General features: G+C 33.7%; 1 protein-coding gene across 1 annotated transcript; it reads left to right on the forward strand.

The window, feature by feature from the left end:
* Window positions 1-1,582: 1,582 nt before the first annotated feature.
* Window positions 1,583-9,456, forward strand: LOC143246158 (abnormal spindle-like microcephaly-associated protein homolog). Its single transcript, XM_076492369.1, has 6 exons — window positions 1,583-1,708; window positions 3,188-3,379; window positions 4,697-4,889; window positions 6,290-6,444; window positions 7,999-8,151; window positions 9,004-9,456. The coding sequence occupies exons 1-6, from the start codon at window positions 1,604-1,606 to the stop codon at window positions 9,319-9,321; spliced, it is 1,116 nt and encodes a 371-aa protein (XP_076348484.1). The 5' UTR covers window positions 1,583-1,603; the 3' UTR covers window positions 9,322-9,456.
* Window positions 9,457-24,105: the final 14,649 nt, after the last annotated feature.

The following is a 24,105-nucleotide window of genomic DNA, read 5'->3' on the forward strand; positions in this document are numbered from 1 at the left end:
TTCTCACTTGGTAATGTCTTCATGTTTGTTTGTTTCTCACTTGGTAATGTCTTCATGATATCACATTATCCAGTTTGTTTCTCACTTGGTAATGTCTTCATGATATCACATTATATCCTCACTTGTTGTCTTCATGTTTTATATCCAGTTTGTTTCTCACTTGGTAATGTCTTCATGATATCACATTATATCCAGTTTGTTTCTCACTTGGTAATGTCTTCATGATATCACATTATATCCAGTTTGTTTCTCACTTGGTAATGTCTTCATGATATCACATTATATCCAGTTTGTTTCTCACTTGGTAATGTCTTCATGATATCACATTATATCCAGTTTGTTTCTCACTTGGTAATGTCTTCATGGTTTGTTTCTCACTTGGTAATGTCTTCATGATATCACATTATATCCAGTTTGTTTCTCACTTGGTAATGTCTTCATGATATCACATTATATCCAGTTTGTTTCTCACTTGGTAATGTCTTCATGTAATTATATCCAGTTTGTTTCTCACTTGTAATGTCTTCATGATATCACATTATATCCAGTTTGTTTCTCACTTTGTAATACTTTTATTCTGAATTTTTCTTCCAACTTGAAGCGAAGATTCATTTCAGTTGCATGTATTACAGAAATTGTAATGAACAGTTTGTGTGAAATAAGTTTAAAAAATGATTACAGGTTTGAGAGATTACAAAGCAGCACAGTGAAGCTTCAAGCAGCTACAAGAGGTTGGTTAGTACGTCGACAAGTGAAAAGGTTAAAGGCAGCCATTACAATTCAAAGATGGTACAAAAGTGCTCTGATTAAAAGACGTTATCTGAAAATCTATCGGCCAGTGTTACTACTCCAAGTCAAGGCACGTAGTTGGTTACAATGCCAGCAACTTCTTCAGATGGACCAGCAACTTGAAATTAGAGTAAAATTACAAGAAACTGTTCGTGGTTTCTTGGCTCAAAACACCTGGATGTAAGTAAATCATTGTTTCAGATGTTGTTTTTTTTTATCAACTACTTTATGTATCTATATTAGTCGAAACATTGTCGAGGTCTGTTCATTAGTTGAAATTGTAGATTATGAAATGCTCTAAGATCTAGGTATACTAAATGTGGCACAGTTTACCAATGAGTTTAAGCTGCTTTAGGATGCTAAATGTTGGAAAAAACAAACATTAAAACGTTTGATATTTAGTCCTAAAATCTGTATTCATATCAAAACACTGATTTAACAAGTTTTCATTTTAATCTTTAAATGTTTTGTTTTGAAACTTGATTTGTTGAATATATTACTTATGGATATCACTGAGTACCTCTAAAAATAATAAATAGAATGTCTGACCTTTCCATTTACTTATCACAAAAAGTGATAAAACTGAATGTAATATTTAGATTAATAATTAAATAGGGGTGTTTGTGTGAACTTGCTGTGTTAATAACAAAGTTTTTATGCTAAACATTTCTGAAATGTTGAATTTCTTGTTGGTCATATTACTGTAGTATATTTTGTATTATTGAATATTGATTATAAATAATTATCTTTTGTTTATTTTAAATTATAGGCTTTACTTATGGCAAGAACTGTCAAAGTGGAATGTTTTGTAGCCATGGTATTACGTCATCTATCGGCTGTACGAGTTCAAAGGTTTTACCGACGAATATTAAATTTGAGGTTGGCGAAGAAACAACTGGATGCAGTTGTTGTTATTCAGGCTAGTAATCTTAGTTTTTAAACATTAAATGTTCATACTGGTCAAAGTATATGGGCATTATTTTTATGCATAAAGAGTGCAACTTGATACACATCTGACCCCAGAAATTTGGGAATAAAATCACTTGTAAGCTACCATAATTTCCACACTGCTCTACAGTTTTCAATTTAAGTACATTGAAGAAAATTTTTGTGGTAAGACTTTTTTCAGACATTTCATTTTAGAGTTTATTTTTGTGTTTGGAAGATTGAAGTGTCTTTGCACTATATATAGTTTTTCTTCCAAAAGTTAAAACTAAGATATGTTTTTGGGTGAAAACTATTAAAGTTAAACATGTTTGACTGCAGTTGCTTTTATTTCGTTTATTATTAAATAGTGATTTACAGGTTTTGTAACATTTAATACAAGTTTTTGTCTGTCACAAGTTGCCATCAAGAAAACTTGTCATCTGTACCAGATCTCTTCAACAGAGCTGGACCTGTGAAAATCAAACGTATATGGGAATTCTTATTGTCTGTAAAACAAAACACGTAACAGTTTTGTAGAAGTATTAAAATGATCTTACCAGTCTCAATGTAAGGCATTGTTGTTTTCAAAAGAAGTGGGTGGGCCTGACACTTCTAGGCAGTTATATCACTCAAATCACAATCTGTGGGTTGTGGCTTGTGGCTTGAATCTTCATCCCACCAAACACGCCAGCCCTGGGGTGGTTTTGTGATGGTCAATCGTATTGTCTGTTAGTAACAGAGTAGCCCAAGAATTAGCAGTGGGTGGTGATTACAAGCTCCATTTACTCTAGTCTTTCACTGCTAAATTAGGGATGGCTAACACAGACAGTCCTTGTGTAGCTTTATGCAAACTTCCAAACAAACTACAAGAAGTGTGTGACAAGTTCAATTAATATATCATTTATGTTTTTAAGATAATGATTGGTTGAAAGGTGAGCTTGAAAAAAGTTTGTCATGTGAAAAGGTGTGGAAAACTATCAAAAGGATTGTGGAAATATGTGGTAGGGGTTACTTACATTAAATGGTTTTTTAATGTTAAATATCAAATTAACTCATCAGTGTGAATACTGTGTGATAATCCCTACAGGTATGACTTGCACATTTTAACGTTTTTCTAAACAAAGATAACTTATGAAAACAGCACAATAACTGTTGTATAACCTAGAACAAAACTAATATTTTATTTTTGAGTGTTTATGAAAAATAAAGACAATTTTGTTATGTTTATTTTATTACTATTACTGTAGTTAAGAAGTTTCCTTATTTGAGCTAATATGGCATATTTTAAATTATAAATATGTATCTCTTTGAACAGTGATATACATCTTAGTGGTTTTGGAAAGTGAAACAGAACATGCTTCTATTTTTATAAGTACTTCTGATTTTTGTAAACTTGCTTTTGCCAAAATTTGATTTATTGTAACTGTACAACTTGTGATGTCTTACATTAAGTATTTCATGACTTCTCCAGAGGTGGATGAGAGGACGCTTGCAGAGACTGTGGTTTTTACGTCTGCGACAGAACGTAATACTGTTCCAGAGAGCTGCTCGAATTTATCTTCTTACACAAGAAAAGGCAGCAACTGTGATACAGGCAAAAGTGCGTTCATGGTTGGTTTATAGGAGGTTGGTAAAGGAACAAAATGCAGCTACAGTTATACAGGTTTGTACAATCAAGTGTAGATTGGAAGGTAAAGTGTGTACACTGAAGTTTAGCATAAATATTGAGTTGACCTGTTAAGTTTTAGTGGTCAGATTTTTTATAAGGATTATTAGAGCTTGCATAATTCATGTGTGAATAAAATGTTATCCAGATCTTAAGTCAAGAATGGAACCAGTTTCTTCCTGGTCTGTGTAGAGGACCAGATAGAGATTGATGGAGAAGTGGGCTATGTCTTGTAGGTATACATGCTTTAATATTTAGCAGCTGGAACAATAAAACTGTTTGTTGAATGCAGGGGCTACAGAGGAGTCGAAGGCACGTTTTAGGATGGCTTTAGCCCTAGAGAGCTGAACCAATTTGAGTTGTGATAATGGAATTTTGGGTAAAACCAAATAGGAGGCTATTTTTCAACCAAACTTGTGTGTAGTGTAGCCATAACAGATTTGCCCTGTGTCTAATACCTTTGACCTTGAAGCTGTTTTAGGCCTGCCATTCTTGTTCTGATGTTTCCTGCAATGAGACCAGGGCGTTGCAAGTTTATTGGTTTTCTACTGTGATATGTCTACAGTTATCTGTTAACAATGTTTATTATTGGGTGGTATTTTATCACATAAGTGAGAAATAGATCTGTTATTTGTTGTTCATTGCCTTCTACAGGAATTTTTGTTGTTGTTGTTGTTGCAATAATCAGATTTTTGCAGCTAACGAATCATGCTCAGAAAGTGCCTGTTAAATTGGATTTTGTAAAATGAATCTTGACTGGTCTGAGCAGGAGATTAGGGTATGTTTGTGTGGCACCATCCATACAGAAGAGATATATATATATTTTTAAGATGGCTGACCATTGTGTTGATCCATAATTATTTTATTATAATTCTGCTCATATCCAAAAGTTTCTTGCAATTATTTTATCTAATCAGATTATTTGGTCTGTTTTATAACCATCAGTATAACAATTTCAGGTTTGTTATAGTCTTTTCTCTGGTTCAGTAGATTTAGTTCCTAGATTTGTCGAATCGTGTTGCCTAGTTCAATCGTGTGATATGTCTGTTAACGAGTCAGGTGGTTCCGGGAATTTCAAAGGTCATGTTTCTGTTATATTACTAAAAATGTTAAAATCACTTACATTTAGTTGTAGTGGTTAGATTATTATTATCAGATGTGCAAATTAATCTGTTTTCTTTAGATATGTAACAGAGAGAAAAATTAGAACTCTGACAACATGTAGGTAAGTGTATCAGTTTCTCTTATTCTTTGTATATCATTTGTCATTGTTTAAAAAATTAATATTGTAGTAATATGTTTCTTTCACATCAGGCTGCTTGGCGAGGGCACGTGCAGCGTTGCAAACTCAAGAGTCGTCAACTGAAAACAATAAGAGAAAGATTGAAAACCGTTAATGCGAATGCTACTGAAGATAAGAAATTATGCAATCGAACAACTTCGGCTCTAGATTTCTTATTACGTTGCCGAAATCTATCCTACATCTTGTCTGCACTGATGCATTTAGGTGAGACTGAGATTTTTTAGCTCTCTTGTTATGACACCCACTTGTTTTAATTACTCTCAAGATTTGTAATTAGAAAAACAGGAGAGAAATAATTTTTCAAGTTTTATGTATGACCAAACGTTCTTGTGGGTCTTAAATCCAGGAATTTTGTTTTTTAGAACAAACTTAACTAAATTTCTCAATGTTGACGGATGACGTAGCGAAAAATGTCAAAGTTTCACTTGCTTCGGACACGGTGTTGGTTTATCTTTGCTGATGGTTTAATGTATTAAGTCTGTAACCTTTTAAAAAAACAAATTAATCATAATAGTACTAATTTCTGCTTTTATCTCTTCCATTCTGGTTATGAGAAAGCGCAAAGTGCTATTTTTATTATCTTATGGATTTCTCTGTTTCTTGGAAATACCAACATATTCAATACATTTCTGTTATATTCTGATGCTCACATTCTAGTGTGACCACTGAGAAAATGTACTGGAAAACTAAATGAAACATTTTGTTTAGTAAGAAGCCTGAGTGTTAATAAAATATTGTGACAACTTTTATCACGAACACGTGCATGTTGTATAATGCTCGAGTGTTTGTGTATGTCGTTCTATTCTGTGCTGCTAGGCAGTGTCAGATCCTTTAATATATGGCTTACAAAATGTTTGTTTTGAATATAAAAGTTGAGATTTTTGTAAGTTTAAGAAGAGTTGTACATGTGTAGTAAGTATTTAATGAATTACAAACGATTTTGTTTGTTGCATTTGCCCTCTGTCTTTATATCTGAGAGTGCATACATTACATAAAAGTAATTTTGAGACTAGCAATTACACAAGATTCCATCTGTTGTTGGAATCATTTTTGCAATCACTTAAACGCTAGAGTTAACATTTTAAAATCATGAAAATTTTTCTGTTTCTGGGACCAAGAATAATTTTTTTTTTACATTCTGGAAAAACTGTTAAAATGTTTTTATTCTGGGTAAAGATTTTAATGGTTTTACCTTCACTTGAACTAAACCAGGAAAACTTATTAAACACTGGTGTGTGATATAATAACCATCTGTGGTTGTCTGTTATAGAATGAGTATTGATGTAGAATGTCTAGGATGGAAAAATATATTTTTAGGCCTAACAAAAGTGATAAATTCAGGTTAGACTGTAGATATTTTTTCTTCACGTTTCTCCTAGTAAGTTCCCTTAAGAAATGTAGGTGGAATTTTAAAATGAAACTTTTGTTTAACCAAAGAAAACGATTGTTTTAATTATTTCACTATTAATCTTTCTTTCTTCTAAAATTTTTAAATTTCACTTACTGTGTTTATACCAAATTTTTTTATGGTGTTCATAATATCCTTGTAAGGTTGTTTTACATTTTTTGAAAGTTGTGCTAAACCATTTTATGTAATTGCCCAGATGTTGTTACCCGGCTCTCGGCGTCATGTTGTGAGAAGATAGCAGAAGGCAGTGCAGTAGAAATCCTTTTCCAGTTGATACGAAGCTGTAACCGAAGCTTGCCTCACATGGAATTGATTAAATATTCCACAAACATCTTGTTAAATCTTGCCAAGGTTTGTATTCTCCAACAGAGATTCTGTTTCACTTGGGTTGTTACCATGACAACATAAGTTCTGCTTCAAAGGTATTATTGTTCATTGATCATTTTATTTCTAAATATGATCTAGGAAGGTCGAAACGTTGGTCTTTGCTTATCAGTAAGTGTTAATACCAGCCGTTCTAAAATACATTTTTATTTCAAGTGGGTTTCTCGTCATCAAGAAAGGCGAGCTGTTTACATTGTGTGACGTTTAGCTTCTTCAATCTTTCTCTTATCCAGTACTGCATGTTTCTGCAACACCTCTATAATACTGAGTTATTTTTTGTTGCAAGTTAACCTTATTTTATTTCATTTCTAAACTGGTTTTTATAAACCAGATGCTTCTGTAATGACAGTTTAACACCCGGCTTTAAACTTACATTAAATATTTTCTGCTATTTTCCTTTATTTGTTTTCATGAAATCTTTGCATTGTTTTATTATTACCATAACAAACAGACCTTAACAAAAGAACTCTGAGAAAGTCATTGTTTTATTATTACCATAACCATAACAAAGAACTCTGAGAAAGTCATTGTTTTATTATTACCACTTAACAAAAGAACTCTGAGAAAGTCATTGTTTTATTATTACCATAACATACAGACCTTAACAAAAGAACTCTGAGAAAGTCATTGTTTTATTATTACCATAACATACAGACCTTAACAAAAGAACTCTGAGAAAGTCATTGTTTTATTATTACCATAACATACAGACCTTAACAAAAGAACTCTGAGAAAGTTTGTGTGTGAAACTGAAATCCTAAACATTCACAGAGCTTTAAAGGAGTATTATAGGTGGGGGCTAGGGTGAAAAAAAAACAAACAAACCCCATTTTGTGGTTTCACTTTTTTGTTTTTTCATGATGGGCTCTGTATAAAACGTTTAGCCTGGGACCTAACTTACCCTTAATTTGTTTCCGTATAAAAACGTTTTTTCCTCAGCTATTACTATAAAAAGACCAACTTAACTGCATCATTTTTGTGATTTAAGTTTTAATTTATACCATTTTCATGAGAGTAAGAAGTACAAGGGATTAAAAAAACACTTAAATTGCATTGAAATGAACTTGTAAATGTGTTTCAAACTTTACTACTGAAGAAATGTGTTAATTTCTTTGTTTTATGTATGCATGTGCAGGTCTTACTCAAATATTGTATATATCTTATAATACTGTTGTTTAAGCTACATTATACAATGTTATTGTATTTAAGATAAGTGTGTCATGTATTTATGGCCTAAGTTATCTTTAATACTGAGAGTACCCTTGTCTTTGATGAAACAAAGCATTATAGTTTATATAATTACACATGTAAGAAAAGCGTACTTAATTAGCTGTACTCGTTATGAAATTAGATTTCAGTTTTGATGTAAGTGGGCATCTGGTTCTTATCACAAATTAATAAGTGTAACTTGATAGCATTCTCTCTCTCTTTGTGTAATAGATGCACAGTGTGTGTTTCACTTGATTTTCTCATCATATTGTAACACAATCTCAATGAATTGTTTTCTTTCCACATCAACAGTATGATAAAACGGTGGATTCTGTGTGGACAGTGACTGGTTCTCTCGATACTCTGCTGGACCTCTTGCGAATCTACAGAGAGAAGGGTGAAACTATTTTTTCGAAAGTCTGTACACTGTTATGGATCTTCTTCCAGGATCCTGGGAAGGCCTCGGTAATAACGACTATCGACCAGCTAGTAGAAATTAAAATCTAGATAGACTTTTATCTTTGTAAACTTGTTACGAGGAAGAGAGTTCTAGCAGCAAACAGAAATATCCGAAAATTATGGTGTCTGAAATGTGTCAGATTTGTTGTGAAGTGAGATGATAATAATGTGATTACATTAATAGGGTGGTGATGGTATACAATTAATTCTTAGTGTTTTAACTACACTGTTGTTTGTTGTTTTAATAAATGTAAAACAAGAAATATATTACAAAGGATACTGTTTACACACTAGGCTGTAAAATGGCACAGAGGATACTGTTTGCACAATAGGCTGTAAAATGGCACAGAGGATACTGTTTACACACTAGGCTGTAGAATGGCACAGAGGATACTGTTTACACACTAGGCTGTAGAATGGCAGAGGATACTGTTTACGCACTAGGCTGTAAAATGGCACAGAGGTTACTGTTTGCACACTAGGCTGTAGAATGGCACAGAGGATATTCATCACAGTTATTAACAGTCTAACAAAAGATTATTTTAGTGTTCCTTTTACCTCTACAGTGTTTATATTTTGTGTTCTTAAGTGTTGTAATACTTTGGTTTTTTTCTAACCTGAATTTACATGTGGTATATTTGCAAATTTTCTAATTTGGGTCAGCTTTGATATTGTCCTGGAGAGAACAAACTGTGTAATAATTTTGGTTTGTTTGAAATGTAATTAATTGTGAATTTCTTGTAATGTCTTCTGTCATATTTTTATTTTTGCAACTGTCAACTGTCTTTATTATCTGAAACATATATTACTTGAAAGAGTGTATGAACTGAACTGAATGCTGACTTGACTTTGTTGTAGGTGATGAAATCTAACAAGAATGTGATGGAGAAAATCAAAAGTCTCCATTATCTTACCTGTCGGCGACACAAGATGGAAGAGGAAAGGAAACTGACCAAAGCTCGGTTGTCCACCACTCTATCGTCTTCATTTCTTTCATCTTCTGTGTGTTCCAAGAGCGTGATTTCCAGCATGTCTGTCTGCATTCCCCATGTCACCAAAACCCAGCCACAAATCCAACCAGACTGGATACTTGGACACAAACACATGCGAGAATTTATTGATCCAGTTGATGCTATAGTTGCAGTGATGAATATGTCAAAGAATTCCAAGCACTAGGACCGTGTCTTCCTTGTACATTCTTATGATTTTTATTCGTGTTGTATGTGTGCTGTAGTTCATACACCTCTCATTTTTATCACTTTTTTTAACCTGTATAAAAGAAAAACAAACAAAAACAGATTATCATGTACGTTTTTATGTTGTATAATAATAAAATTGGATTAAACTCAAAGTGGGAAAATTTTGTCAGTTATTAAAATTAATAAGTTACATTTTATTTTGGAATCCCTCGTAACACTGTTTTGTTTCTTTTATTCAAAATAGTAGTTGTATAAAGTATGCATTATGGTACTGAAGGAAGTGATTTACATAAAGGCCAAACAAAATTTTTATTTGCAAGTTCTAACAGTTTATATCTGAATGTGAGAAAAGAATGTTGTATGTAAACCACAATATATCTGTAATATCTAGTGCTAACAATACCTATGCCTGGCATGACCAGGTGGTTAAGGCTAATACAAACAAAAGAATGTTGTATGTAAACCACAATATATCTGTAACATCTAGTGCTAACAATACCTGTGCCTGGCATGACCAGGTGGTTAAGGCACTAGACTTGTAAACCGAAGATCGCGGGTTCGAATCTCCGTCACACCATGCTCGCCCTTTCAGCTGTGGGGTCGTTATGATGGACGGTCAATCCCACTATTCGTTGGTGAAAGAGTAGCCCAAGAGTTGTCAGTGGGTGGTGATGATTAGCTGCTTTCCCTCTAATCTTACACTGCTAAATCAGGGACGGCTAGTGCAGATAGCTTTTGTGTAGCTTTGCGCGATATTCAAAACAAACCTGATACGTGTACTTATGAGGCCAACTGGAATATGACAGACATATTTTTAGATTTCACAAACAACGACTGTTGTGGTGTGAATTAGATAAGTGAATTATTATTAATTCTATTTACGTCAGTTACAAATCAGATTGGTAACTTAAGGATTAATAACATAATTACTTGTTTTTCTAACGTCAATTTTTATTTTATTTGCATTAATTTTACTGTCCCAAAAGAACTGGTGTTTCTGTACAAATACACGAGATTATAAAAAAGGCATCAGGCTTAGCAACTGTTTTGGAACAAATATGAGGTTATTAAAAAAGTCATTAGGCATAGCATCTGTTTCGGTACGACATGTAGGCTTAGAAAAAAAAGAAGTTAGGCTTAGCAACTGTTTTGGTACACAACCATGAGGTTATTAAAAAAAACATGTTAGGTACAGCATATGTTTCGGTACGATATATAAGCTTAGAAAAAAAATGTTAGGCTTAGCATTATTTTCAGTATAATACGAGGGTTTGAAAAACTTGTAGGCAAATGTTACACGAAGTGACTAAGGTATTGCTTTGTTTGTTGTTTTTTAAGCAGACTTGAACCGAGGTGGGGGCAAATAAGATGACACATTGATTCTCTACTCGAAATTCTTCAACGAAACTAAACGTTTTAGGAAAGAAAAGACAAAAAAAAAATCACATAACTTAGTATGGTTGGTAGAGGAGTGCATCAGAACCTATCTTACGGTTGTTAGTAAAGAAACACATTTCAACCACTATATGTTCCTTAAAAGTGTAGGGTTGTTCGTAAAAGGTGGAACACTTTTATAAACTAATGCGTTTTTTATTTGGTTTTTTCATGGAAATTTCTGTAGGTCTGTTGATAATAAAGTGTCAACTGCCGCTTTTCAGTTGACTTAAACTGTGATGGATGAGTTAATGATGCTATAGCCACGGTCTTTTAAATGACTGCGCTTTTAACATGATTGACTTTAGAAAAACCATTTCCTTAATTACGTTGTCGTGGAAGTTGACACTTGTTTTCTTTCTTATTTCAAAAAAACAAAATTTGCATCCATTATAAGTTTTGAAAACCCTGTTGTGGGAAATCCTTCATGAAAATGAATCATAGATTCATTGAGAACAGGAGTGATGGAACCTTTCCAGTTCATGTATGTGATGTGCCTATAAATCTGCAGAATGTGTTAAAATTAAAGGAACAAAAAAAAAATTCGATTCTGAGTTTGCCCTCATTCATCAAATTGTCTTAATACAATGATACTGAAAGAAAATTTCGTGCTCGGCTAAACAATACAAGTATCAAACATTCCGGTTCACAAAAGTTAATTTTATTAACCGTTCAGTGCCGTAGACGAGATAACTCGTCCAAGCCGATCGGTAACACAGTGCCACGGACGAGTTAATTTGTTCTAAATAATACCTAACTTCAACGCTATATGTCAGCACCATAAATGCATTTGACCTACTTACAAATTGTTTCACTTTCGATCCAAAATGACGTCACGAAAAAGTTACAAAATGAAGAAGCATTAGAGTTGTATTGTAGCAGCTGAAATACTTGGCAGTCAACAGGTTAATCTAGACATTTTATATTTTTTATTTTGTATTGTATTGTTTCTTATAGCAAAGCCACCTCGGGATATCTGCTGTGCCCACCGAGGGGAATCGAACCCCCTGATTTTAGCATTGTAAATCAGTAGACTTACCGCTGTACTAGCAGGAGGCTTTATATTCTTTAACCTTCATAAATCAGTTAGGTTTCTGATTGTTACGCCTCGATCTATGGTTAAAATATGCGACGCTACCGTTAGGCTTAGCATATATTTGTTATTAGGGCTAGTATTCGATTTTGTTAGGCCTAGTTCTTACGCTAAACTGCAGTGTGCTAATTATTGTGGGATTTGGCAAACCCCAAAAATAAAGTTTCCGGTTACTGTTGTTGGTGATGTCTCTAGACGGACATACCTATCAAACCAGTACTCGTGCACATGTCAGGGTTTTAAGACGGATTATTTTGGTTTGCCTCCCAAATCTTTGCTTATTGAATTACTCCGATGGACCAACGGTGATTTTACAGATTCGCACATAATTCCGAGGTTCGATTCCTGCCGATGGTAGACAGATATGTCATTATTATTTATTTATATACATTCTAATTAATCTACAGTTTTATTTACTTTAGTACTGTTATATGTATGTAGTATATACTCTTCAATGATACATTTATAAGCTATTGTATTCAGTACTTGCATGATTGAGATCGAACATGTTGTGCTCCCGCTTACAGAGTAAATTTACGAGTGTGAATTAGCGACTGTCATCGCCGTTTCGGATCTCTGGGTAAACTCTGAGAATCCACGAATACTGACTAGAGCAGCAATCTTCATTTAGTTGTGTTTAGATTCTGGTTCCAATTTTCCTCTGGTGGAACAGCGGTAAGTCTTCGGATTTACACCGCTAAAATCAGGGGTTTGGTTTCCCTCGATGGACACTGATGACCTGATGCGTCTTTGCTATAAGAACACACACACGCACGCGCGGTGGTTCCCACTTAAAGGTTCAAGTTGTGAAATGACTGACATTATTAGTTTTAACTTCCACAAGTAGCTTCCTGTTTAGTTTCCGACCACATATCTTTTTCACGAACTCCTGACGAAAGTGACTGCTTGTCACGTTGGTAAGAGAGCAAGCACGTGGATGTTAAATATAATTTTCTTTTCTGATATAATTTTTGCGTGTCAAAAAGAACTAGCTGTCTTTCTCAATTTTCATTAATAAAAATCTGAAAAATAAAGTTGTTTTCCTTCTGGTCTATCTTTATAGGTCAACTCAGAAATGTCTTAACTTTTTTCTGAAACTAGAGTGTGATGTGTCGTTTCTATATAAAAAGCTCACTCAGACAATTCAATGAAAACAGTGTAAATTTATTATATTTCTGGTGTTCAAATTACAATATATATATTTTTAAAAACAAAACAAAAAGAGTCCAAACACACTGAGAGCTGAAACCAACATTTCTGATTGAAAATTTTAGAAGTTTAACGCTGTGGTTTGTACTTTTTATGCACTTTTAAACAGAAAGCAGCAAATATGCTTATTTTTGTAACACGTTTTGCTGCTATTTGGAATAGTTGGTAACGTAGGTAGCTATGGATTGTGGGATACCGTATCTGGTATAATGCAGTATAGCGCGGTATAATATAATTCTCGGAAAAGCATCCGTTTCCATTCCAACAGCCAGTGAAGTTACAATGGAGTTTAAGATGCCTGCCGGTAGGTGGGCCACATAACACACTATTGTGAATAAATGTTTCTTTTATTTAGTCGCTTGTGTTTGCTTCCTCTGACGTCCGAGTTTTATTTATTCTTGGGGATAAAATCTTCACTTGATTTGTTCTGTACAAATAATATACCGTACAAGGAAAAAATAACATTGATCGCAAAATTCCTCCAGTTTGTTATTATTAATAATAATTTACATAAATAAAATCATATTAAAATGTCCTTTCAGATAGCTCATACCGTTAAAACAGGGTTTCCATCACTTGCAGTGAGCGCATCACTGATAGATCATTGGGCTAACTTCTCACTTAACTAACAAACAAACACCTATAGGAAAGGCTGAATAACTGCATGATCCCACTCAGCGACAAGTGTGAAGACCTCTAACCCTAAAAACCAGGTTTCGATGCTTGTAGTGAGCACTGCAGATATAGCCCAATCTGTGACGGTGTGTTTGGTTGTTTGTTTTTTTAATTTCGCACAAAGCTACTCGAGGGCTATCTGTGCTAGCCGTCCCTAATTTAGCAGTGTAAGACTAGAGGGAAGGCAGCTAGTCATCATTACCCACCGCCAACTTTTGGGCTACTCTTTTATCAACGAATAGTGGATTGATCGTCACATTATTACGCCCCTAAGGCTGAAAGGGCGAGCATGTTTGGCGCGACGTGGATGCGAACCCGAGAACCTCAGATTACCAGTCGCACGCCTTAACACGCTTGGCCATGCTGGGCCGTAAACGATTGTGAGGACTACGAATAGGCTTATCTATTGGTGCGATCCCTTTGCAAGACAAATATAATTAAAACTGCATAACTGACAAAAATATATTAAAATAAAATAACAGGTTGAAAAGTCGCCAATTATATATACGTATTGTTATTTAAAGAAGGATGACGTTTCGAGGTAGCACTCTTCATCAGATCGTACAGTTTACAATAATGGCGCATGCGCAGAATTCAAAAACTTACGTGCGAAGTATTAGGAATGTTGATGGTGTAATTTATAGGCAAAATTACATCTATTACATAAACGTTAAAAGTCATGTAAAGCAGTGGCGTGTTTAGGTAGGAGCTAAAGGGGGCTCAGCCCTAAGGCCCAGGGAGCGTAGCCAGAAATGACCATTAGAGGGAGTTTAGTTGAGTGCTTGATGCAAGCGCCGCAGGCACTAAGCCATGCTTGAGAGGTGCGGAGGCATGACTCCCGGGAAAATTTTTACATAAAAACATAAAAGAAAAGCCTAAATTAGGCTTTTATTAGCCTGATTTTTTTATTTATTAGTTTGAGCCTGGTCTCATTTTGAGACAACCTTTTTGACAGATTTCAGAATGGAACACTGAGGCGTTTGTCTTATTTTTGCAATCATCCATAAACATATATAATTATATATATAATATAATATATAACTTAAAGCTTTCAGGCCCAGCAAAGTAGGCCTACAGTCCTGTCATCAATATATAAAATATAGTCACTCAGGAGAGTGTAAAATATATATATCGTGTGTATAATCTGTATTCAAATATCATGCATAGTGTATGTTCAGATTCCATGGATTTCAAGAATTAACTTCACAAATAAACAGTGGGTGGCACTGTGAAAGGCTGGCAGCACCATGGCACTAACCTTGAACCATTGGCGCCATCTATAGTGAATCATTCACTATAGATGGCTCCAATGGTACTGTGAATGTGACGTTGACAAACAGAAGTTGCAATATACAATCATTCACTATGTCAAGCCTGAAAAAGTAGTGTAACAATTTTATGAATTAGAAACCTGAGAAAAATTTGGAATTCAGAAATGAGTGAAATGTGTGACAAAGTGAAAAATAACAATTAAGAGATGTTTCTGAAGAGCAAGGATTATTTGTTGTTTCAACCTATCTACAGCTATCTGTGACGATTGAACGGATGTGTCATAGAAGTATCTTTTGTTGACACTTATATCGTTTTCCCGGACGGAGATTCGTCTTGCGTAGGTTACATACAAGTGAATGGCTTTTGACGCTGACCTTTATGTTCATGGATTTTACCTATTATATGACATCGCACTTTGATTACCATAATTACAGTACGACTTGTTGCAGGTCTTTTTCTGGATAACCCCTGGTTGATCCATATTTCTATTTTCTCCAATGCTATTAAGTAAAGAAGTGTCGGAAATTTTAAATCCCTCGCGATCTGAAGACACATTTGTTATCTAAGTGTATTAACACCATAAAGTGTTATAAAGAGTCATTACATTGCACATTTGTTACCTAAGTGTATTAATACCATAAAGTGTTATAAAGAGTCATTACATTGCACATTTGTTACCTAAGTGTATTAATACCATAAAGTGTTGTAGAGAGTCATTACATTGCACATTTGTTACCTAAGTGTATTAATACCATAAAGTGTTATAGAGAGTCATTACATTGCACATTTGTTACCTAAGTGTATTAATACCATAAAGTGTTATACAGAGTCATTACATTGCACATTTGTTACCTAAGTGTATTAATACCATAAAGTGTTATAGAGAGTCATTACATTGCACATTTGTTACCTAAGTGTATTAATACCATAAAGTGTTATACAGAGTCATTACATTGCACATTTGTTACCTAAGTATATTAATACCATAAAGTCTTATAGAGAGTCATTACATTGCACATTTGTTACCTAAGTGTATTAATACCATAAAGTGTTATAGAGAGTCATTACATTGCACATTTGTTACCTAAGTGTATTAATACCATAAAGTGTTATAGAGAGTAATTACATTGCACATTTGTTACCTAAGTGTATTAATACCATAAAGTGTTATACAGAGTCATTACATTGCACATTTGTTACCTAAGTATATTAATACCATAAAGTGTTATAGAGAGTCATTACATTGCACATTTGTTACCTAAGTATATTAATACCATAAAGTGTTGTAGAGAGTCATTACATTGCACATTTGTTACCTAAGTGTATTAATACCATAAAGTGTTATACAGAGTCATTACATTGCACATTTGTTACCTAAGTGTATTAATACCATAAAGTGTTATAAAGAGTTATTACATTGCACATTTGTTACCTAAGTGTATTAATACCATAAAGTGTTATAAAGAGTCATTACATTGCACATTTGTTACCTAAGTGTATTAATACCATAAAGTGTTGTAGAGAGTCATTACATTGCACATTTGTTACCTAAGTGTATTAATACCATAAAGTGTTATAGAGAGTCATTACATTGCACATTTGTTACCTAAGTGTATTAATACCATAAAGTGTTGTAGAGAGTCATTACATTGCACATTTGTTACCTAAGTGTATTAATACCATAAAGTGTTGTAGAGAGTCATTACATTGCACATTTGTTACCTAAGTGTATTAATACCATAAAGTGTTATAGAGAGTCATTACATTGCACATTTGTTACCTAAGTGTATTAATACCATAAAGTGTTGTAGAGAGTCATTACATTGCACATTTGTTACCTAAGTGTATTAATACCATAAAGTGTTGTAGAGAGTCATTACATTGCACATTTGTTACCTAAGTGTATTAATACAATAAAGTGTTATAGAGAGTTATTATATTGCACATTTGTTACCTAAGAGTATTAACACCATAAAGTGTTGTAGAGAGTCATTACATATCCTTCTCAAAGTGATCAGTTTTTGTTGGGGTCACTCTTCCTATGAAACACTAAACAATGTCAAAATGTAATCCTGATACATTGCGTTCCACAAGGACATTATTTCGGTTGTGGTTGTCATATGACTTGATTTGCATATTCAAAATAGTTGTAACGTAACATAATCAGCACTATAGAACGTGTTTGTACTAAATAATTATTTTGGACAATCATTACGTTTTTTGTTTTTAAATTAATGAACAAACATTCGTCTCTTACCCGAACCTTCTGCAGATGAGACGTTTAATAAACCACAACGAATAAAAGGAACACACTCCTTAAGTTTCTTTACAAAAAGAAGTACGAAGTCTAATAAGTTAAAATAAAAATGATATTATAAGGTCAAGAAACATTGCAAGAAATATTATAATTGTTATGCTAAAAGATAAAATAAATTGTAATGATAATAGTAAAAAAAATTAATTAAGAACAAATACTACAACAAATATAATAAAAATATGTTATTTTAATAATAGCATTTGAGTCAATACTATTAGAGTCTGGTAGATAAACTGTACGAATACAAAAACTACAATATTGAAATAACTTCATCTTGGTAACAATTTACAACACTATTTTAACTGTGTTTAGAAAGATGTATTCAACCCAGAAACGTTTTAACACTCGTTGTTACCCTATGGAGATATCTCGATCTATTATGATTATTATCTAGTGTTAATTACCATCTATTATGAAAATAGTTGTTTTTGCTGTAATGAAATACATGTTTTGTTTCTTACACAATACAAACCTAAGTCAAGGGTAACTTGAACTACTCTTAATTTCCTATTCGCCCATCTGTAAACTTGAGTTACAAAATTGTGCAGTATTCGTTCACTTCATAATTTTTACGCGAAGCTATACAGCTATCTGCGCTTAGACATTCATGGTTTTTAACTGATAGATTAGAGAGTTTGCAAAGCACAAAGTTACATAAAGAGCTATCCGTATTTTGCCTATTGCGGGTATCGAAATCCTATGTTAGCGTTGTAAGCTCACTGACTTATCGCTGAGTTACCAGGGGTAGACTAGACAAGAAACAGCTGGTCAGTTATATCATCGCCAACTTCTCGATTCCGTCTCCATCGTCTCGATGGCTGTAGATGTCCCCCCTCTCATGGGCTATGGTGTATTTCAACCGGCTGTCACTATTAAGCACAAAGCTAAACAATGGGCTATGATGTATTTCAACTGGCTGTCACTAATAAGCACAAAGCCACACAATGGGCTATGGGGTATTTCAACTGGCTGTCACTATTAAGCACAAAGCTAAACAATGGGCTATGGTGTATTTCAACTGGCTGTCACTATTAAGCACAAAGCTAAACAATGGGATATGGTGTATTTCAACTGGCTGTCACTATTAAGCACAAAGCTAAACAATGGGCTATGGTGTATTTCAACTGGCTGTCACTATTAAGCACAAAGCTAAACAATGGGCTATGGTGTATTTCAACTGGCTGTCACTATTAAGCACAAAGCTAAACAATGGGCTATGGTGTATTTCAACTGGCTGTCACTATTAAGCACAAAGCTAAACGATGGGCTATGGTGTATTTCAACTGGCTGTCACGTTATATCTCCACCACGATTGAAAACGCGAGCATTTTTGGTGGCGGGATTCGAGCCCTGCAAATTTCGAGTCAGAAGTCTAATCATAACTCAAGAAAAGAATAAATAAAGTTTAAAAACTAATCATACCTTAACTTATCCGATTATTCATGTGTGACACCTTCAGGCACTTTTAGAAGTGATGAAATTTCTAAATGTTAACACTTGAGTAATAATATTTATCATGAAAGTTAATTTAATATAATAAAAAAAAATCACACACTTTCAGATAAAAATAGCCTGTTTTCTTTCCGAATAAATAAAACTTGAATAATGATATGCTACCACAAATTCCAAATCAATACAGGTCTCAAGTCACCAAAACATTTTCTTAATTTATTTTACAACTTCAGAAACAAAGGAAAGAGCCAAAGTAAAATTAAAAAGTTTTTTTTTTATTGAATGTGATTTTTTCTTATAAAATTCATACAAAAAGATAATAGTTTCTTAGAAAGTTTATTATTTTAAGTTTTTTTTATAAAATAGACGGACTAAAAAATTTCTTCGGTGTCAAGAACAAATCTGTGCAATGGATTATTTCTGCTGTGCCAACCATAGATATGTATACTTGATTTTTAGCATTGTAGGCCTACATGTTTCCCGTTGTACCATTTTACGACAGCTAATAAAAGAAAATATTAACTAAAAAAAATAACTAAAAGAAAACATTGAGTGAGAGAGGCTTTGATTGTTTGTTTTTGAATTTTACGTAAAGCTGCACGAGGGCTATCTGCGCTAGCCGTTCATAATTTAGTAGTGTAAGATTAAAGGGAAGGCAGCTAGTCATCACCACCCACAGCCAACTCTTGGGCTACTTTTTTACCAACGAATAGTGGGATTGACCGTCAGATTATAACGCCCCCATGGCTGAAAGGGAAAGCATTACTCGAATTATGAATCGAACGCCTTAATCCACTTGGCCATGCCGGGCCCAGGTGAGAAAGGTGGAATTGTAATAAGGAATATAACATTCCAACTCCTATAATGTAAGAACAACGCAGTAAAGATAGATTGATATATTGTGTTATTAGAATCGTGAAGATCTAATATTACATTAATGGATATGGTAGTTTTCAACATTCTTAGCCAATGTAGAAAATATTTGGTTATTGTAAAATTTCCCTTCACTGTATCTTCATATGCCTAAACGACATCGAATTGTATGTTTGTTTTGAATTTCGCGCAAAGCTACTCGAGGGCTATCTGCGCTAGCCGTCCCTAATTTAGCAGTGTAAGACTAGAGGGAAGGCAGCTAGCAATCACCATCCACCGCCAACTTTTGGATTACTCTTTTTATTAATGAATAGTGGAATTGGCTGTAACATTATAACGCCCCCACGTCTAAAAGGGAGAGCATGTGTGGTGTGACGGGGATTCAAACCCGCGACCCTAAGATTAGAAGTCGAGTGCCGTAACCACTTGGTCATGCTGGGCCCATGATTATGTGTGCGTGTGTACATGTTTTTCTTATAACAAATCCACATCGGGCTATCTGCTGTATCCACCGAGAGTAATGGAACCCCTCATCTCACTGTTGTGAATGCAAAGACTTACCTCTGTCCCACAGGGGACATATGTGATTAAAAGCAGTCACTTCTTTAATTTTCCGCATGTTTATATCAAAGGGAAAAAAATAACAATATGCATTGTGGACAAAATTAGATTTCCATGTATTAAACAACTTACATTAATAAATGTACATTTACATTTATATTTATTCCATCTTTTTTGTTTTGTTTAGCTGTTTTTGATTTTTACTAAATTATTTTTTTACATACGTAATATTAGTCTCAAGCCCCAATTGACTCAGTGGTAAGTCTGAAAGCTCAAAACGCCAAAATACGGGTTACGATATTCGTGATGGGCACAACACAGGTAGCCCATTGTGTAGCTTTGACCTTAATTCCAAACAAACAAACAAAATACTTTTACTAATTTATTTTATAGCTGCACTGGAAGATACGAAGAAAGTGAAAGCTACGTTACAGAGGTAGAAGAAGAGATAGATGATCTTGTCGAAGAAGCCGAATTTGAAAACTTCAGAGAAATAACCACGGTTAGTCAACCACAGGAAAATGAAAAATATAAGTTGTTCTTTTATGAAGAAAGGTTGTTGCGCAACAGTTTCATTTACATTGGAAACAAAAGCTAAAATCCATCAAGCCGAAGAACCGTACGATTGTGAGAGACCAAATATTCACGTTTCAACATTCTGTAAAAGACACTCAGTTTTTCAGTCCAGTAAAGAATTAGAGGACAGCTATAGAGAACTAGAAAACATGAAAAGTATTTTACAATTTGGATATTCAACAACTCAGTCAGCCACTGTTGACTGTGTTCCAATAAGAACCATGATAAACAGTCAATTACAGGAATATACAGTTACCTTCCTAAAAATAAAAATAAACCTATGGTACAACGGTGGGTATTCCCTTATTCAAACAGCACAGATACTTATAACGAAACCCGAAATGGAAAGAAGTCTGACACATAAAATCGGTAAGATAATTTTAAATATCCTTATTGTTTATGTAATACATTGTGAGTCGGTCATGGCCTAAACGTTAGTGTGACGAGATGTGAAATCGAAAGATCTAAGTTTGAAAATTCCACTAAACAAGCTCCATACTGTGGGAGAGTGAATACAGTTACTATTTTCAAACACACATACAAAACACTGTTAGTAGCGGGCCCTGCTGACTGGATGGTTGGCTTGTAGTGTCTGTATAAGTACGTTCAGGTAATTAACTTGAATAACTTAAAACTCGCAAATGTTATTTTACACGTTACATTGTGGTTAATCAGCAACCCAATTACAACTATTTGGTGTAACTGAATTTATTTCAAGAACGGCAATGGTATCGAACTGATCTATTATTTGGAGACAAAAAAAGAATCCATTTAATTACTGTAATAATGGTTATTAACATCCGGGTGCTTGGTTAGCTTTGATGAAATGGAAATTATTACACAATATTTTTAATCAAAGATTAGACCTCTGTAACATTTTGTTCAAAGATTTCGTTGTTTTGCTAAAACAGTTTCTGTTAATCTAGTTTTGTTTTTGTTTTTTTTCAGCATCTACATCATCAGCGCAACCGTACAGTTCTTTCCTCAATGTCAGCAACTTGAGAAGTTGTTCTTTATTCACACTCTCAAATATCAGCAAAAGTTTCATTTACAGCAGCATCATTTCTATTCTCTTCTATATTTTGGCTTCTTTCATAAATTATCTCATATCATAAACTTTACAAGACTGGGGATCAGCATGAAAATTTATTACTGTACTGAATGCAGTACCTTACATTGTTTTCCATTCCTTCCTGTACTACTTTATATGTTTTAGAAATTGTACACATTTGGTTTGTTTGTTTGTTTTGGAATTTCGCACAAAGCTACTCGAGGGCTATCTGTGCTAGCCGTCCCTAATTTAGTATTGGAAGACTAGAAGGAAGGCAGCTAGTCATCACCATCCACCGCCAACTCTTGGGCTACTCTTTTACCAACGAATAGCGGGATTGACGGCCACATTATAACGCCCCCTCGTGTTGCTTTCAGCGAAATTCCTAAAACAAATGAATTATTTTTACATTTTGCATTTATCCAAAAACGTTTGTGACTCGTGGTTTAAAATGTACATCTTTAATGAGATAGAGATTATAAAACAGATAGAGAAGATTGGATATTTAAATTTCATCTATAGAATTTAATTAATATAATTAATATTATTACTAATCTTCAGTAAATTAATATGAAATAACTGCTAATTTTATATAATTTTCTGAGAATTATTTAGTAATTGAATATCTAAACTTTAGTTAATATTATTTAGTTACCGTATTGATTAACAAAAATCACATTTTAAAGGGTTAATAAATTTACTTTTGTATATAATTACAAAATTCTTTTAAAATGTGGTTGTCTTGTAAATTAATAAATACTGTAACTAAATCTGTCATATCATATTTAATGACCTAAAATAATTCTTAAATTATTTTGCCATTGGTTTTGGCCTATTTAGGAATACGGTACAACAGTTCTAGAATGTTGGACTACTTTCTATTCTCTTGAATGAATTTTTAATTGTCCTTCCAACATACAACTTTATTATTTCATGTATTAAGTTTTACAAGACTTGAGTATTATTAATATTTAATTAATTTGTTCTTTGACACTGATATGTTTATATAGAAGACCAATATGCAACTTTAACTCTTATAACTATGTGACCTTTGAAAAACGTTTAAACAGATCACTGGCATACCTATGGAAGCTGACTTTTCATTCAACATGACTTATGTTTATCATTAGTTCAACTAAAATTTGTTGTTAGAAGAGTGAACCTTGTCCCTGTACCTTTGCTTCATCATATTAGAAGCTTAATTTCTATTAAAATTTACATTATGACTCATCTGACATCTATCTCACAGAACTTAAATTATAACAAAGTAATAACACTAATTATATTGTAAATAATTTAAATTTGAATATTATTTTTCTGGAAGAAAAAAATGAATTGAATTTTTTCATACTTGGTTTATTAATCAGTTGTGTAGAATGGTTCACTTTTTTATGAAACTTAGCACTGACATAAAAATGTCGGTGTTTAAGAAGGTTTAACTCATTTTAGATGCAAGAGCTTGGAGGTATTCCCATTTTGACTAAACCAACAGATATGTCCAATACTATTCCTGATGAGAAAGTGGTCATCACCCTGGTAACGTATCTCAGTGCACGACTGATTGATCTGAGTGAAGAAATTCGTGCAGCCCGAATTTTACAACTTGCGTGGAAGAGACGACAAATTAGGAAGGAAGAAGCCAAGAGGAAGGTAGGTTCTGGTCGTGACATTAAATATCATTTTGTTTGTTTTAGTTACCCTACATAACTGTTAGTATGACATTTCACTTTCTTCTAATAACAAATGTTATGGCACAAAGAAATAATAAACTTTGTGTAAAGTCATGATATGGTAGATCTAGACAGACTGAGAATTACTGAAGGTCAGGGTGTTATGATACTGGTAAGAATAACCAACAAGGGACCCTCAGTAAGACAGTGTCTACTGCATCTTTATGCAGAGATAAAGATTGTGACGTAAATGGAATATCTGTAATAAGGCTTAATGTACCTTGTAAGATGGTTTCTGCTCTCTCGTGTTGAATAAAGTTTTAAACAGCACTAGCATTGCTCTTGGTTCATTGGAAGACAAAATGTACATTTAAAATAAGGGTAAAATATAAGCCAAAACACAAGACTTCAGATGTAAACAAACCTGGTGCCTCAGTGCTGCTAACAGTGCTGTCCTTGTAGCCAATTTGCAAACTAAAGTTTCAACTGTATTGAGTACCTCTTGTTTGACTCTTAAATTGAAAAACATTAGATGTACCCTACAAACATTTGGGGAATCTTAATAAACATTTTCCTTA

The sequence above is a fragment of the Tachypleus tridentatus genome, chromosome 3 (genome assembly GCF_004210375.1).
Source record: "Tachypleus tridentatus isolate NWPU-2018 chromosome 3, ASM421037v1, whole genome shotgun sequence".
Classification (NCBI taxonomy): domain Eukaryota; kingdom Metazoa; phylum Arthropoda; class Merostomata; order Xiphosura; family Limulidae; genus Tachypleus; species Tachypleus tridentatus.